The 19110-nt window shown below is 35.3% G+C and overlaps 1 protein-coding gene across 1 annotated transcript; it reads right to left on the reverse strand.

Moving 5' to 3' along the window:
• Positions 1-3347: 3347 nt before the first annotated feature.
• On the reverse strand, positions 3348-9282 carry LOC123559724 (uncharacterized). The gene is made up of 2 exons (XM_053528928.1): positions 7909-9282; positions 3348-4777 (listed from the first exon to the last, which is right to left on the reverse strand). Exons 1-2 carry the CDS (start codon positions 8798-8800, stop codon positions 4203-4205), a joined length of 1467 nt encoding a protein of 488 aa, XP_053384903.1. The 5' UTR covers positions 8801-9282; the 3' UTR covers positions 3348-4202.
• Positions 9283-19110: the final 9828 nt, after the last annotated feature.

Raw genomic sequence — 19110 nt, forward strand, 5'->3', positions numbered from 1 at the left:
TTACGGTTTCGTCGTGGTCGTGGTCGTTATCATCATCATCATCATCATCATCATCTAACAACAATAATTAAAATGATTATCTTCTTCTTCTACTCCTCCCTGTTAAGTACTGAGCCGTGAATGTATCTTGTAGATGAAAACATGACTATCGTAATTCAAAGGTCAAAATATACAATATTTAAAAAAGAAGTATACATGTGTAAATTCTACTTGACGCAGGTATTGTCTATTTTCCGTAAGTATTGACCTGGCACTCATTTTTCTTCACCAGTATTTTACGAAATATTTTTATCCTGAAATAACCAATATAAATCACCAATTGCACGGTGGCATAGTGGTAGCTGTCTGACTGCCACGCACGATACCACGAGTTCAAAATCACCTTAGACCATTTTTTTTTTTAATTAATGTTGTTATTGATGTTACATTTACTCTTACATTATCTGTGTAACATATTTCACGAAATCTGATTATTTTCTCTTGTAGATCTAGTATTCATTTTCAGGAAACGCTGGTGAGAAATACTTTATCTTTTTATCTAAGATATTATAAATATGTATTATTGAACATTTTCCATAACGTTTATAGACCATAAGGTTTGATCAGATAAATATGGCAATATTTCTACCGATAAAATTTGGGGGGAAATGGTCAGTACGCTGGAGTTGAACCAAAAATGCAGTTCAGCAGCTAAACCTTTTGTCGGCACAGCTATTTGCATATGTGACATTGTGAAAATTATAAAGAAATATATACGCAAAATTTATATCGCTATTTAACTTCAGACACCGAGAATTAATTTACGGAAAATGTACGGAATATTCTTGAGTGTCAGGTCAATATAGGGACAATAACATGGCATTAAATAAACATTACAGTTTGAACTCATCTAACATTCTTTTCACGTGCTTAGGTATGGTTTGATACCTGTGCACGAGCGCAGGTGTGGTATGATACTTGTGCACGTGCGCAGGTATGGTATGTAGGTATTCATTTTGGTTATTAACCCGCAGAGAACAATAGAACAGTTGTGTAATTGTGCTAACAACGCTGAAAGAACGTAGGAGTGTGTAGAGTGAGTTATATTCTGCGTGCTTAGTAATCCATATATACTGTCCGTAAATGAGTTTTTAAGTGTAACAAGCCTTTCAAAGTTTCATGTGAAGTAGATTAAATGTACATAATTATAGCAGCTCTCTTTATTCGTACCTGTTAAATGTAATTTTCATATTAGAATCAAACTATCATGTATTGCTTCACCAACGGATTGTCAGTATGCCAAAGACCTTAGTACAAAATGTGCACATATTTAGTGCTTTCTTACTGTACAGCATTAAAAAGCTTTTTTATTAAAAAAAGAAACATGTTGGTTCATGTTGAAAAAATGTCACAGACTTAATTTGTTGCGACATCAACCATTTCTGTCAATTCAGCATACAACACCAACATCATGTCTCTGGTACTGAATTAATAGAATTATCGTGTCTATTACATACAGATTAAGACTTCTAGACATCAATATGTTTGAATTGTAGTTACATTAATGTAACAGTTATGATATTACATTGTTATAGTACGTAACTTACCGGTATATCTTGTCAGAACAATGTTGTCTTCTTTCTCCTAGTATCGTGTACGCTGAACTAATGTGTCAAGGTTCCAATTTCACTGGTTGCAGTTCCAATGTGGTTTTGTCTTTAGCCTGACATTAAAAGATAGTCACGGATACAGATCACAATGCCATGGAGTTGATTTTGGCTAGAGATTAATTAAAAAAATTGAAACGGGGTCAATGTCAAGGTGTTTGCCTTTCGATCCTGTTATCATTCCATTTACCTAGACTCATTTTATTTTAAATCATTATTTTCTCTGCGTTTGTTTGTGTGTGTGTGTGTGTGGCGGGGGGTGGGGGAGGGGTTAATATATGAACCTACTAGGCTAATGCTATTTAGTGAGAGATACGCAACGAGATACCGGTATAGCTTTATATACTGAAAACCTGTCCTCGGAAGTGAAAGCATGGTGTCTTCAGTCAAAACTAGACGACGACTCTCCCTGAAACTTTAGTAATAATCAAATCAAAATAAGACACAGGAGCAGCTTTCAAAGAGAAACATTTGATTGACTTGGTGAATAAATAGGGATCATCAACCTGACATGTCTGATCATCCAGTTAAGTTTCAAAGTTCTAGGTCAAGTGGTTTTTATGTTATGGATTGAAAATGGTTTCCAATGTTCTGGCCCCTTAGACCTTGAACTTTGACGTAGAGACCCAAAAACCCCAGTTTCTTCTACGGTTACGGCCAGGCAATCAACTGCTGGAGGTGAAATGGCGTTTTCGAGCGTCCCCGCCCAAACACCAAAGTCCACCCTTGCTCGGAAACCAGACCTTAACCAGGATGGCCACCACCCGGGCGTGTCGGGCGTCCACCCTCTCTACAACGCCCACCCGGTGGCACCCCAGTTTCTTCTACTGTTGCGGGACTGTACCCTGACACCGAAACTCGCCATTTCACGTTCAGCCCAGATTTTGACGCATGCTCACGAAAATACCAGACCTTAACCGGGATGGCCGCTATGCCGGGTCCGCATGCACGGACCCCCTCTACAACGCCCACCCGGTGGCACCCCAGTTTCTTCTACGGTTACGGCCAGGCAATCAACTGCTAGAGGCGAAATGGCGTTTTCGAGCGTCCCCGCCCAAACACCAAAGTCCACCCTTGCTCGGAAACCAGACCTTAATCAGGATGGCCACCACCCGGGCGTGTCGGGCGTCCACCCTCTCTACAACGCCCGCCCGGTGGCACCACAGTTTCTTCTACTGTTGCGGGACTGTACCCCGATGTTATGTTCATTATTTTTACGTCTCCTTTGTTCAATTATAATGATAAATAACCACTTGAATATAACTGCATGTAAAATGTATATACGCCTTATCCGTAGACCTTAATAACAAAATCACACATTAATAAAGCAACAGCTAGAATCTGGTATAAAACTTTTTATTTATTTATGTTGTTTTAATTATATTTGGATGACATTTGGTTTGGCCATGACTGACTGTTAATTGAATATATGAGATATACGATGTATGCTTTAAATGCAAATTACTGACATATCTATAACTATGACAAATATCTATATACAATAGCGTAATTCGTTAATATAATGTAAAACAATTTGATAAAATCAGCACTAGAATGCCATAGCTCGGGCAGAGGTTCGAAAGACACCGCGGATCGAGCCCTGCCAAAAGGACTAGAGCTATTTTATCAAATACCCCCAAAACAACCCTAATTAATGTGTATTTATTTATTTATTTTTTTTTTTTTTTAATTTTATTTTCGATAATTTACTAAACATTTTGTATATGATGGCGCCCAAACATAAAGGGACCCTCCCAAAAATCTTGTGGAGAAAAGAATATGCAACATATTTTAAGCCTCCGGATATCGGAAGTTTTCCTCTGGATATCAGAAAGCCTAGCCTCTGGATATCAGAAAGCTAGCTAACTCCGGACTTCGGGAGCTGGGCCGGATATCGGACTCCGTGGTTCGCTAAGATGGCCGACCAACAGGTTATGGCTCATCTTCAATCATTCATATAAATCACTAAATAAATTTAAAGAACTTCGGATTTCGAAAGACTGCGTAACTCCGGATTTCGAAAGCTGGACCGGATATCGGACCCCGTAAATCACTTAGATGGCTAACCAATAGGCTCATCCTCAATCATTTATTTATTAGCATTAGATAAAAAATACTCCGGATTTCGAAAGGATTGAGCAACTCCGGATGTCGGGAGCGGGGCCGGATATCGGACTCTGTAATTTATTGAGATGAGCGACCTGTAGCCTCATATTCAATGATTTGATAACTAGCACTAGATAAAAAATAAGACTTCGGATTTCGAAAGGATAGAGTAACTCCGGATTTCGGGAGCAGGGCCGGATATCGGACTTTTGTAAGTTGCTAAGATGGTTAAATGGAAAGACCGCACATTATACTTCAATTCAATTTTATTATTATCCTATAGTAATTTCGCAAAAATCGATACTGATGTACAGAATTCTTAAATATCTAAGTAATGGATTTTCAGATACATAATAAAAGTGCTTGGCAAATAGATAATTATCTAAATGTTAATATTCCACGATCTTTAATACTATGACTCACATGAACTTATATGTGAAACACGAAGTTTTACACTCTCTCTTCAGGAAAACATGTTGCATTATTGTATAAGACCGAGTACAGTCCGTGCCTAAGATTACTAATAAAAATATCGTTCCCTATTTCTGAGAGATGAACATTGTCTCTGAACAAATATGCTTTCTCAGTAATCTGAGGATATCTGATGTATGCACCACCACGTTGTATACAATGTTTTGCCAGTGTGGTATTGAAACGACGCCGACACTTATTCAATTTAAAATGATTAATCTCGTTGCGATATACTAATCTGGGCAGTATCTGAGACCAAATTATTCTAGTATTAGTCGCAGACTGGATTTCTTGTAACGTGTTGATGGCTAACAGTTCTGTTTCGTTTAATGGACTTTGACCTATATCATTTCCTCCACAATGAACGACTAAATATTGAGGTGGTTTATATAAAGCTAACAATTCATACATTTTACTACTTAAATGATGCATTTGCATACCGGGCTGAAAATCCCAAAAGATGTCTACACCCGGCAGTTGAAAATTCCCACTGTGAACACGATAGAAGGCGTCCCGGACAATCGAAGACCCAACTATCCATACTTGAATATTATCTGAAAGTATTTAACAAACTCATAATCTGATGTAATTTTTATAAACACTTGACCTCCAACGTCCAAAAGTTTGAATTGCGTGTTCGGGGACACCTGCACGGTATAAATGAGTTGCACCGCCTATCCGAAAGGAATGTGTTTGAAAGTAATCATTCGAATGTCCGAGAGACGCCAATGCTTTACGCAGAATTTGTCTGAATTGGTACTGTGTCAAAGGACTGCCATTAGAATGACATAAATATTGCCCTTGTATGTTTGGTCTAATAGCTGCATATTGTAAAAGATTCGCTTTTAGCATTGCGGATTCTGCTGAATAATATATTTTTATGGTTGTGCCATTTCTAAATTGATCGGTTTTTGAGGAGGCTAAATAGAGTTGAACATAGTTTGGGTGTATGATAATTTCCTTATTTGTGAATCTCAATTCACTTACTCTCAACAAGCCAAAAAATGCTATCTGAAATGCTGTTTTGAAAAGTAAAGTTTCATAAAAAGAAGTACAAATAAAACGCAAACTGTTTAAAAGATCTAGTAATAATTGGAAACTGATCGGTTTTCGAGCGTCTGATCTATTTTGCAATCGTTTCATCCCTTCTAACATTTTTCTTATTTTAAAATGTTGGGTTGTGTCGAGTAACCCGTTAATATTACATGTAAATGCGATAGCGGCAATGTGACAACCTACTGTTCTATGTGCGTATCCTCTTTGGGACAAACACGCAATATACTCTTGTAACTGTTGCACCGTTGGAGGCCATTGCTTAACATAATTCATATTGTCTCTAAAATTTTCGAAAGAACGTAATCCTGAATTGTAAGTCTTATGTGTACTATCAGCTAGAGAACCGTGTATTAGCCGGCTAATTTCGTGTTGAGAAGATGCTGAAATTCAAGAGGAATCATGAGAGGGGTTTTACATGCAAAATTTGGTAGTAATGTCTGCACTCTATGAAATTGTAAACGGCTTATTGCATCACAAATGCCGTTATTTTTTGAAATAATGTGAACAGCCTTAAGCTGGATATTATTATGCAGCAGAACTAACACCAAGTGCCTTAATAAAATCAGAACTCTCTTATTTTTTGACGATTTCTTATTGATAATGTGAACTAAAGCCATATTGTCACAGTGCAACACTATTTTCTTCCCCTTTAATTTGACACCCCACATTAAAAACGCGAGCATGACTGGAACCATTTCTAGCAATGTGATGTCTCTATATATTTCTTCAGGCCAGCAGACAGGCCATTTAAAAACAAACCACTCCCCATTTAGATATGCACCACAGCCTAAACGTCTACCTCCGGCCGCGTCTGTGTACATATTGAGAAGTCGGTCGGATACCCAATTTCCTTCAGGCATTATGGAAGTTCCATTGAAAGAATTTAAAAACATTAGCCACGTTTTTAAATCTTCTTTTAATTCGTATGTAAGACGGATAAAGTGATAGGGCAACTTTGCTTGGGACTGGGCTTGATATAATCTGCAACTGAATGTTGTACCAGTAGGGATAGCTTTAGTAAAGAAATTCAGGCTTCCGAGTATAGACTGTAATGCACTTAAAGTAATTTTCTTTTTTAAAAGAGCCTCTGAAATTTGCGCTTTTGCTTTAAAAATTTTTTCCTCTGGAACACGGATTTCCATGCGAATTGTGTCTATCTCTAAACCTAAATATATTAAAATTGTTGTCGGACCTTCTGATTTTTCATGATTTATTGGAACTTTAATGTCATTGCAGATATATTCAAATGATGTCATCAAGTCTGCACAATCGTTTGTGCCAGCTAAACCGGCGAAGAAAAAATCATCCAGATAATGATCAATATTATTTGATTTTGCGTGATTTTCTACGGTAAACTGTAAAAATGTTGAAAATTTTTCAAAAATTGCTGGACTGATTGAGCAGCCTTGAGGAAGCATTTTCTGTATCCAATACTTGTCGTTATGACTGATTCCTAAAATATTAAAATCATCCGGGTGAACTGGACACAAATTAAAAGCAGACTTTACATCACGTTTGCCCATTAATGCACCTGGGCCTAATCGCTGAATGATTTGAATCACATTCTCGAATTTTGAGTACTGAACAGACGACAAGCGTTCGTCAATGTAATCATTTACACTGTTACCATAGGGATACGACAGATGTGTTATTAGGCGCAGACCCCCAGAGCTCTTCGGTATTAAACCAACCGGGTTAATACGAAGGTTCGTATACGGTTTGTCTTTAAATGGACCTATCATCCGACCAAGCTCTACTTCCTTATCTAGTTTTGCTAAGAGTATGTCTGGATTGAGTATTACTGATTTGAGATTTTTTGAATGAATATAAGTGATCGTGGACCACTGTATTCGAGCCGAAACCCCTCTCTGAAACCCTTCAACAAATATATCTTATCACTGTGGTCGTAATCTTGGAGCCATGTTTCTAAACGCGATATGTCTATTGGCGTATTGCCGAGGTCCCCTAATTGGGCATGTAAAGTCAGGTCGATGTTGGGGTCTAGGGAACCTTGTGATATTTGTTGGAACGCCTCTCGGCTTATATGGTTCGTTTGCGTGCCCATTTCTGCAAACAATAGAAGAATGTGGACCGTAACAGTTTTTACACTTATGCAAGTACTGGCATCCATATTTTGAACAATAACCATTGTTATTAAATTCATAACATTGCTTATCGAGTGATGGTGTAGTATGATTGCTAGTCATAGTTCGAAACCACAACTCGGAGTCAACCATTGACCATCTCATACATGAATATTTTGACAATTTTTGACGGAAAAGCCTATCGTATTTTACCCAGCCCGTCGAGTTCTGCTTTGAAGCGGAACGAATTGTATTACAATACTGTAACAGTTCTCTAGCAAGCAACGGTGATTTTTCTACAAGTATATTCATATAAATCATAAAAGCATCGGTCCATTTTTCAATGGTTAATATTTCTCGTTTTTTCATCTCAGATGAAGTTATTTGTAATTGACCGTTAACAATTTTGATACAGTGAGAATCTGAGTCTTGTTTATCAAGTAATGAAGCTAATTCTATAAATTCCCCTTTCAAAATTTTTTCTCTCAAACCTTGACTAACATGTAGTGAAAAATCTGTACAAACAGAAGTCATAAAAATATTACCTGACAGTTGAGGCTCGTTACTAATGTTCGTGCCTGTGGTTGCCTGAACTGTCTGTTGGGTTCCGCTATGTGCTATGTTGACAGGTATGTTACCATCGGTTGAACCAGTACCGATACTGTACGGCTGGAATTCATTGCCATAACTGTTAGGAACCATTGGAGTTTGTTGATGCACAGATTGTTGCGTAGAAATTTGCTGGTGCACAGATTGTTGCGTAGGAATTTGCTGAGGCACATATTGCTGCGTAGGAATTTGCTGGTGCACAGAGTGTTGCGTAGGAATTTGCTGGTGTACAAATTGTTGCGTAGGAATTCGCTGGTGCACAGAGTGTTGCGTAGGAATTTGTTGATACACCGATTGTTGCATAGGAGTTTGTTGATACACAGATTGTTGCGTAGAAGTTTGCGAAGGGTACGGCTGGAATGTATTGCCATAACTGGAATTATCTCCATTGTCCGAATATTGCGTAACTACTGAATTATTCCAATAAGGAGCTGCTAGATTTTGTCCATCTATGACTTGCATATTCGAGTACGCTGCTTGGATTTGGCAATTAGCACTTTGTCCATTCGAGGTTTGTACACCAGGCTGATAGAATTCATTTTGTCCGTTATCACTGACCGTTGTATCTCTCACCGGTTGGTGTTCGCCGGAGCAAGGCAGATCTGGTCTAGATCCAGAACTCTGATTGAATGGGTCCAAACTGACATTTGAAATGTTTAATGCATTGTTTGTCGTAGCATTAACGTTACTGTCTTGTGATAAGGTAGCCAGATTGCTGGCAACTTGTTGGCGCCTCTCACTCCGCCTGCGTCGATTTGACGTAGCACTCCCACCAGTAATGGCAGTATGAGTATTTGCATTCCTTGCTCGAGTCTTCTGACGTGGCATTTCTATCAGGAAATAAATTGAAAACAATATAATCTAGAGGAGAGCAAATTCTAAAGTCACATAAGTTATAATAGCAAAAGATTTAAATTTAAAATGAAAAACTGAAAATTAGACAAAGACCATGATTCTAGTAGCTTCTAAAATACGAAATAGTTCTAGATCTACCTTTATTTCCTATCTCAGCTAATTAAAAATATTCTAAACAGCATAACTCATTTAAGTTATAACTGAATAAATAAAATGCGCAAATCAATCCTTAAAATCTTTTGTCTTTTAAAAGTTTTGTAAAAGCTATAACAAAACGTGACCTGTTTCGCTGAAATCCAATTCAAAAAGAAAGTTATCGCGTGCTATCATTGATGACGTATAGCTGATGATGTCAAAGTAGCGTGGCTGGCCAAACCAATATGCCCCGAAGAGTTGTCTCCCATCTAAGACTCCGGATAAAGTCATCTATTTGAAGACAAGCCTCAAATAACTGTACTTATATATAAATTTAGTGACACATGCGAAACTATCGAAATTTTTTCAATTACACTTTTCTATTTAGAATTCCCTACTTTCGTTTTAATGAAAGATAATTATAAGGGGAAGCAATTCCGAGGAATTCTTTCTGATTAATTTCCTTTTTATGGACAATAACTTACAACGAGTAATACCGGTAGCTGTAAACTGCACTGCTGCAACTGCCAGCAGTTGTAGCAGTTAAATGCTGTAACTGCCAGCAGTTCTAGCAGTCAACTGCTGCAACTGCTAACTGCTCACTTCACACCGATCAATATCACACTGACCATAGCTTTCGCAGAAGCGATGGTTCCAACGCCGCGGCGGTGGAGCATTCGTCGCAGAAGCGGTGGAGAAATATGGCCGACTGACTATATTTACGCTCTCGTAGGTACTTTTTCTAACGAGTGTTTCACGTTTGACTGAAAATAACCAGTGAGACAGGAGCCTAAATGTGTATTTTTCCGGCCACAAACACTTGTTCAGTGCAATTCTTTGTCACTAATGTAAACACTTCCGTACATTTTGACGAGGGACTGCTGTTTTTGTAGAATTTCTATCAGAAATAGTAAACTCTTGTACAAAACGACCCTTGAGCACGTTTGCATCAAAATGTAAGTCTGACACTGTCATGCAAAAACTTTTTCTCCGTAGTCGGTGATTTTTCATTGCAAGCATACAAAATGATCGACCAAAAATCATTCCAACGCAGTGTGCGGTGGGTACAGTTGCAACGCATTACGGTGGATCTTGTTTTTTAATGTTCGCTTTTGACTTTAAATTGGAGTAAACAGCATTTTCCCAGAATTTTGATTGGATAGGGCCATGAAATCACTTTGACATTAGATAGCAACAGAAACTGAAAGTTTAGAATAAATATGACATTGATTGCACATCCGTAAATACATAATATCAAGTGACAATATTAATTTTCTGATTTGATCACATGCGACTTCTGCATCGTATGATAAACCAACTTGACTAAAGTACAATATAATTTCTAATACGTAGCATACCTTAACAAAATGCTATTGAGCAGCTGTGTTACTGGAGTTAAGACTTTTTACAAGTAGGCTAATTTACCTCTTTTTCAACAATATCCTTTTACTTTTAGACGTTTACCACAGAATCTCAAAGTGTCAAGGAAAAAGTTTAGATTTTTTCTTAGTGACAATATAAGATTATTTGATTGCCCTTCGTCCGTCGTCCGTCAGTCGTCTGTCCGTCCGTCGTCCGTCCACAATTTCTTTTGAACACGATAGAGACCTCAATTTTCAACAGATTTTAATCCCTGAAGGAGCCAAAATGTTCACCTTATGAACATGATAGCAGTGACACTTTACTTTCGACTTTAACCACACTTATATACAAATTAAGTCACAATAAGATCTCGGTTCCTATTGAAAACCAGCTAGATTCCATCATATGTTCAAGAGATACTACCCCTGAAAGGGGCAAATTTTCTATTCTGGCTCTATCAGCCATATAAGGTTTCATTTATGCTTGGATTTGATACAAACTTGCATATGTGTGCCCAATCATATGATCGTGCTACGTTTGAGCTCGAATGTGAAAGTGGAAACGTAAGCAAAAATTACAAATAAGGGCGAAATTGTATTATTTAATATATTGTGTTAATATCATGTACATCATTCGAAACCTACTAGTATTTGGAAGTGCTAGCCTCGGTACTACAATTGTCCCGCCAAAACCTTCTCGTTTTAACGCTATTCCTGTTCAACCACTTTCGACAGTATGCGCTCAATGTGCAAGTCAGTTGAACAGAAATAACATTAAAACGAAAAGCTTTTGGTGGGGAAATCGTAGTACCGGGGATAGCACTTTCAAATAGGTTTCGAATCATTATGTATGATATAAACACAATATATATATATTAAAAAACTTACGCCCTGATTTTCATTTTTTTTTACCTTTCTACTTTCACTTTCGAGCTCAAAATGACGTAGCGCGATCACTTGATTAGGCACACTGTGCATGGAATTTTTATCTTTATAATCTCTAGGTCAAGTTCGAAACTTTGTCATGTGGGGTGAAAAACTAGGTCACCAGGTCAAATCAAAGGAAAGGCCTGTTAACGCCATACGCCACATTCATGGCCTTATCTTCTGTAATGTTTATCTTGATGATTCTAAGGATAAGTTTAACATTGAAAAATAAACGGGGAAACAGAGTACAAACAACTAACAGCAGACAAGCAGAAAGAAATGTTACAATAAATGAAAGACAAAACTTCATTTTCCTCTGAAAACTGTCACAGCGCCAATCAAATATATTAAGAGACCTTTAGCTGCTTGTTCTAGTGCCAGAGGACGACAAGGAATCAACTCATTTCAGTTATTCTTATTATAACAACTGAAGAGAAATTACAGCTGGGAACATACTTAAATATGCTAAAACATGATTACTATAAATAATTAATATAAAAATGACAAATGGTTGCAGCATGTGCAGTGTGTTGGAGAATACTCACCCGCCCCACCTCAATGCGAACCTGACTTCGATATTATGTAGCCAAAATAAAAATAGGGGACAGCAGAAACCCTGTCAGTTTATATATTAGATAAGTTGGTCTGTTCTATGATGTAAAAGTCGCATGAGGTAAGCATTTAATCAAACAATCGATATTGTCAGTTGATATTTTGTATATAATAAGGGAAAAGGAAAATGAAGAAAACCTAAAAAAAATCATGCTTTAATATCAATAATCATAATTGAGGTGTATTTAGTACGAAAGAACATGGCGTTATTACTTGGCAGTTGATTTAGTAAAATAATTATGGTTTAAAAAATAAGCTTTTCGCACTCAACAGAACGGAAGTGCAAATCAATAGTATATTATTACTAAACATTAAGTTTCTAGTGCTGTCTGATGTCAAAGTGATTTCATGGACCTACCCCAATCAAAATCCCAGGAAAATGCTGTTTACTTAATTTAAAAGTCCATAACGAACATTAAAGAAACTAGATCCCCGTAATGCGTTGCAGCTGTACCCACCGCATACTGCGTTGGAATCATTTTTGGTCGATTTTTTCATATGACTGTAATGAAAAATCACCTATTACGAAGAAACAGTTTTTGCTTGACAGGGCCATACTAACGATTTGCTGCAAACGTGCTCAGGGGTCGTTTTGTACAAGATTTTACCATTTTAATGGGAATTCTACAAAAACGTCAGTCCCTCGTCAAACTGTACAGAAGTATTTACATTAGTGACAAAGAATTGCACTGAACAAGTGTTTCTGGTTGGAAGAGTACACATGTGGGCTCCTGTCTCACTGGTTGTTTTCAGTCAAACGCGAAAAGGTCATTAGAAAACGTACCGATGACAGCATAAATGTAGTCATTCGGACATATTTCTCCACCGCTTCTGCGTCGAATCCTCCACCGCCGTAGCATTGGAACCACCGCTTCTGCGAAAGCTATGGCCAGTGTGAATATATATCTTTTGAAAATTCTAAATCAAAGAGCCGTCTAATGACAGCGCGCTCGGTATTTGATATCAATCCATATAATGCTAACTTACAAAGCATTATCGAAATGTTTTCAGCTGAAAAGGGGACATTGTTTTGCAGTCTAGTTCGGAAATGTGGAACCTAGCTCAGAATGTACAATTCAAGAAGCCGAAGATTGCATTAAATGCAAAAAAAATTCCTGGTAGCCGTTCTTAGTAAAAATGAGACATTAATTTGCAATTATAAGCCAGAGTTTTACCAAACCTGCCATTTGATGTCATCTCATAATGTCAAAGATGTGTGTAGAGTCAAATAATTTCTGAGAAACATGCCTACATGCAAAACGATCACAAACTGTCATGTTAGAAAGGGGAAATTTTGACAAAGTATTACTTAGAGTTATGTAACTTATCGTGTGTGGTCATATGTTGCCAAGGACATGTGTAAAGTTTAGCCTTGTAGTTTTAAGGAGTGACTTATTTACAAAGCATTGTTGGCGCAGACACCGATACCGGCGAAAGGATGGCAAATTAATATAGATTTATTTTATATTAGATTTATTTCAAACAGTCGACCCAAAAAGCTATTATCTGTATATGAAACATAGTTCTTTTTCTCTTTGTCTAAGGTTTTATGAAAACTCTTGTACTTTTAAAGTTATGAAATATATACTAAGCAGACATATAGACAAACCGGAGAAGGAAAATAAAGGGCATGTTTTCCATATAGTCTTCTACATATTCATCAAATATCATTAAAAGATCTTTTTTTCTTTTTAAATTATCTTTAGTCGTATTTTTGGACTATTTGTTGTAATAAGCTATAACAATTGTTGCTGTAGCAAACATGAAAGAATAAAAAAAAATATCCTCCACGTTGTCATCTATCCGTGAGTCAAGTTCCGTGAAAAATATTTTGTACCTTTCAAGTTAAGTCAGAATCCACAATTTTTGTCTGACAAAAGGATAGACAGATTGTCCAAGAAACCGAAAATCAAGACCAATAAAGTAATGTTTATATTTTCCACACTGATTTCTACCTACTTCCCAAATTTCATGAAGAAAATCTTTTGTACTTTTAAGTTATCGCAACATTTTACTTTTTGTCCTGTTTCATACTATATGTTGACATAGTGCAACCGCGTGAACGGAGTGCATATTTTCCATATTGCAATCAGTATCTGTACATGTAAAACGTATCTTGTACTTTTAAAGTTATCGCATGATCCCACATATTTTTGTCATATTTGTTTACTCTATGTTGTCATTAACAGCACTGGTAGTCAGAAAATTAAATAAAAGCACGTACATTTTCCCCATCCATGTACCAAGTTTGATAAAATAAGAATGACGTCAGCATTTCATGGCACATGGCAATACAGAAATAAGAAACAGAGCGTAACTGAAGCAATATTGGCTACAAAACTACAGACAAAATGGGCATATCTCGATCTTAAAGTATCTTATAATTCATTTCAGTTGTATGGAAATAGAAAATGTTGAGTACACAATGTTCTGGTGCAGTTGTAGTATTTTAAATCCGGAAAAGAACCATAATTCCTTGAACAACGATCAGACATCGACAGTATTTTAAAGTCTTGTAAATGGCTATAACTCCAGAAAAGAATAACCAGTCAAATAGGTCTCGATATATTCATGTCAACTTTATGTTGATGATGTATATCAAGCTTTATTTGAATTGGATGGAAATTTCAAGAACATGCAGTTGTAATATTTCGAAATCCAAGAAACGGCTACAATATAAAGGGACATGAAAATCGCAACAATATGCCGATGTCTACTCATGTTAATGATGAAAACCAATTTTCATTTCAGATGGATGGAAAATGTAGGAGAAGAGAACACAATGATCTGATGTAATTGTGTTATTTCACAGTACAAAGAAAGACCATAAGTCTTGAAAAACATTATAATACATCAGGAGTCTTTGATACCAGGACCATAAAGAATCTTGATCATTAATAAGTATTGTAAGATCCTACTTCGTGTGACGGACAGGTCCCGTCTAGTGATGATTAGTTGATTGCAACCGGTTTACCGAACTTAGGAAGAAAGCAAAACAAACACAACACAAACCTGGCGCACAAGCAACCGTACATATTATGTCTAACTCGGATGAATTTGAATTGTAATCTTACATATCGAGTCCGGTTGTTTTTGTTCAAATTACACAGAATGCTAAGTTCTTGTACGTTAATCTACCAGGTTACTTGCGCTGACATAGCCTATATAACTAGCTTTACAAAAACTAGTCAATATTTAGGACATAAACTTTGATTAAAGTCTGTTTCAAGATCAAATACGAAATCATGCCGTATTACCGGTAATCATGAAGGAGCATGAGTTTTTCTTTGTAGAAGATGAAGTTCCAGAAACAAAAGTGTCCAAAACATAACAGAGACACACTGCTGTTTTAATATTCGATTAAACAAAAGAATGATATAACTTATATTTCTTTTTTTTTTCTAATATGTATCTGTTTTATTTTTATATGTGCATGCCTTTGCATTTTCAATGTACCCATGTGTATTCAGCATTACATTCTGTATATACATGTACATGTGTTTTCTTCTAAAGAGGGCCTTATGGAATATTAGCATCAGCTAAATGAGCCACCCTCTAAAAATAAAAAAAATACTTACTTGCTTATTTACTTGCCTGCCTACCTACCTACCTACCTACCTACTTACATGTACTTACTTACTTACTACTTACTTACTTACTTACTGATACATAGATAACGTAAGTGCTTACTCAAGCTATATATATGACTATAAAAAGGCAACTGCTCATAGACTGAATGCCACAGAATATACCTGATAAAATACTTAGTACACAAAAAACATCCATTTTTTGAAAAACATTTTTATGTCTTTAGTTGAAAGAAAAGTAAGTGCAGGTTGGAAGTTTTTGGACCAGAGAAAAATGTTTGCAGTAGACCAAGCTTTGCAGCAGATACTGATATTTGAAATTAGTAGTTAATCTGCAAAGTGTATGCGTATACTAACTAACTTGGTACTAAATCTGTACCCTGATATCCCCAATACTTATCTCTTATCTTCCTACTGGTACTATCTATGGATTGAACACCTCAGAACATAGGCACTCGTATAAGCCCTATTTCCAACCAAAAGAATATATCACTGCATGGCAGATTAATAGACTGTTTCTCTTCTCTAATGAAAGGAAACATTACCTCCAATGAAAAGTTCATCTTACATAAAATGAAAGTATCTGACAAAAAATGAATGCATCTGACATAAAATGAATGCATCTGTATTTACATGGAATCACTTTGATCAATTCCACTACTATCTACAAAAAGAAACAAGCAAATTTAATTAATTGTTATTCCCCGCGGCAAAATGTACCACTGGTCCAGATTCTTTAAAAAACCAATTTCACTGCAGATTTGGTCAAACAAATAAGAATATTAAATATATACAGACTTGTAGATAAAAAGCTGTATTCTTCTGTAAGCATTTCAGGCGCCGAAACTGTCATTAGAATAGGGCAAGTGAGAAGACATTTTCAGTGAATGTATAACTATTTATATACATGTAATTTAACCAGTTTTTGCACTGAAAGGATTGAAATAGCAGTTTCTAATTAATCTAAGGAAAGTAACTCTTGTGTAAATGGGATTCAGGACTCCAGCTGATATAAACATTAATCAACAAATAACACCCACTTAAGCTCTTATTCTATGACAAAAATATCAGTAAATTATGATTATTTTAATCAAATCAGGGGCGCTAACTCGTGGCTAATTTTTAAAACATAAGCAAGATAACAGCTATGAGTACACTAATACATTCACAACATATGTCAACTCCCTGTGACTAACCTTTACACAAATAAGATTTCAAAAGAACAGAAGTTGAAGTTTTGATTAATAAAAGGTAAAAACACCCAAAAAACTCTTGCCTTTTATTTGCTTCAATTATATATTTAAAAAAAATGTACATGTAAGTTGGTGCGGCAAAATTGTCAAAATTATAATGTTTACAAACCTGAAAATCAGCATGAACATTATTTTCACACAAAGAACACTTTGGTCAAAATGTGACAGAAAAGTGTCTAAATCTAGACCAAAGGACAAGTATAGTCAAGTACAAAAAGATATGCTGTAGTGAACTAAAGCTGAATGGTGTGAACTAAGTTTCAGCAAATTTAGAGACTGGTTACTCAGTCTTATTTTGTTTAACAAGTTAAAGGAATTTTCAGCTACAAATTACTCTATCAAACGGATTTAAATTCAAAAATGACTTAACTTCAAATAAACAGCTGGTATCTCCTTTGTTCCATAATGTTACCACAGAAATTCACAACCACTTTTATACATGTTTCATCTATATCTTTTAATTCATGCGAATCCTAACGTGTAAATCGCTGTCATCACTTTCTGTTTTAATTTTATCACACAAAAATCACAACCACTATTACAATATATGTTGAATAAATATTAAACCGAAAATTATAAAGTTTTCAAATTAACATGTAAAAATTCTTAAAATTGAACAGAAGCAAAAGAAAACAAATTTAACACATCACAATTGGCAATACTTACAAGCTAACAGTTACGTTAAGGGAAGTACACTTCACAAATGGAATGTTTGAAGCCTTTAAACACTTAAAAAATCTGCAACATAAATTACCTATCATTAAAGAATTATAACAAATGAAGATTCTTTTAGACATTGTAACTAAAAAATTAAAACCGGAATTTTTAACATTTTGACTCCAAATATATATTGCTAAGTGCATCAGATAATATATATACAATATTAAAATGCTGTGTGTTATTTTTCAAAAGAGATATTTACTCCAAAAAATTTAGTCCCCATAGCATTTTTGGAAATAGGATAGACAACTCCTGAATGACTATCTCATCAAATTTGCTGATATAAAAATAAACTTAGGAATTTTCCCGGGATACCCTCATTAAAGTCTGTTTCTTCATTTCATTCAGACATGGAATGTAAACAAATACAGGAACAACTTAACAGTACAAGGACATCAAACAACCTTTTTTATTTTCCTTCAGGACAGGTACACATGTTAGGTCATACTTGTAGTTAATAAACCAAAATGTAAAACAATTAATTAGCTCATCAAAGAAATGAAGACTAATAACTTCACAATATTTTATTACCTCCCTTCATTACATTTATCATCTACATTCTACATATTTTTATATGGAATTACCTCCCTTTATCTCAAATAAGCTTTCTTATATTGCAATTTAATCAGTCAGTATTTTTACCTTAATTTTCAGACAAATAAATTTATATTTTTTTAATCCATGGTAAGATGAAAAGCATAAATTATATTAAAGAATACCATAAAAGCATTTATCACACATGAATGCAAGGTATACACAACAAATAATTTTGAGCCTTGTTGCCAATGACAATGTTGAAAAATATTAAAGCTCAGATGGCATAACAGTGAGATAAAATCTTTTTAAGTTAAGTTAATAATTCCCATATTAACTTATGACTACAAAAATTTAAAGTATGTTGTTACTCCCATTTCAGTCCAACATATCTAAAGAAGTAAATACTACAAAGACTGCATGTATATCAAATTTTTGAAAATAAAATTTTATTATTTCTTTTATCTTGATTATGTAGTGTACTTATCTGGAATGATGAGATATTTTGAAATGTATATTTCTTTATTCTCCTGGATGGAAAAAAAAATATATAAACAAAACAACCATTTATACCAACCAAATTGTAAAATACTTAAGTTTCTTTGATGTTAGTAATTATATGTTGAGACATGAAAACAACATAAAATATCAACATAAAATATAACTAAAAAATTGTGGAACATCATATGTAGATTAGATTAGACTGTATTATACAAATATTTATATGAAAATATGTGACAACTCTGGTTAAATAGAATATTAGTTAACTTATGGTAAAATGTTGAACTGCTTTAACATTAATCTACAAGTGATGAATGAGTTCATCTTACCATAACTTTGACATTTAATGTATTATTAAGAAACCTATAACATACAAGAAATGACACACAGACAGTATAAGTTGCTGAATGACTGGGTCAGTCTCCACCACAAATACTATGAAACTTAAAAAGTCCAATTAAATGTGTTTCTTTAAATTAGATTGATCACATTTTAACACTTCTATGAATGCAATTGTTAAATGCTTGCTTCTTACATGCATGCAATAATAGAAATAAAAAATGATTTAACAATATAATTATACAGTCTTGTCATGAACACATTCTGTACAGATGATAATACATAGAAAAGTCAACATATTTATGGGTCCATCT

The sequence above is a fragment of the Mercenaria mercenaria genome, chromosome 17 (assembly GCF_021730395.1).
Source record: "Mercenaria mercenaria strain notata chromosome 17, MADL_Memer_1, whole genome shotgun sequence".
NCBI lineage: Eukaryota > Metazoa > Mollusca > Bivalvia > Venerida > Veneridae > Mercenaria > Mercenaria mercenaria.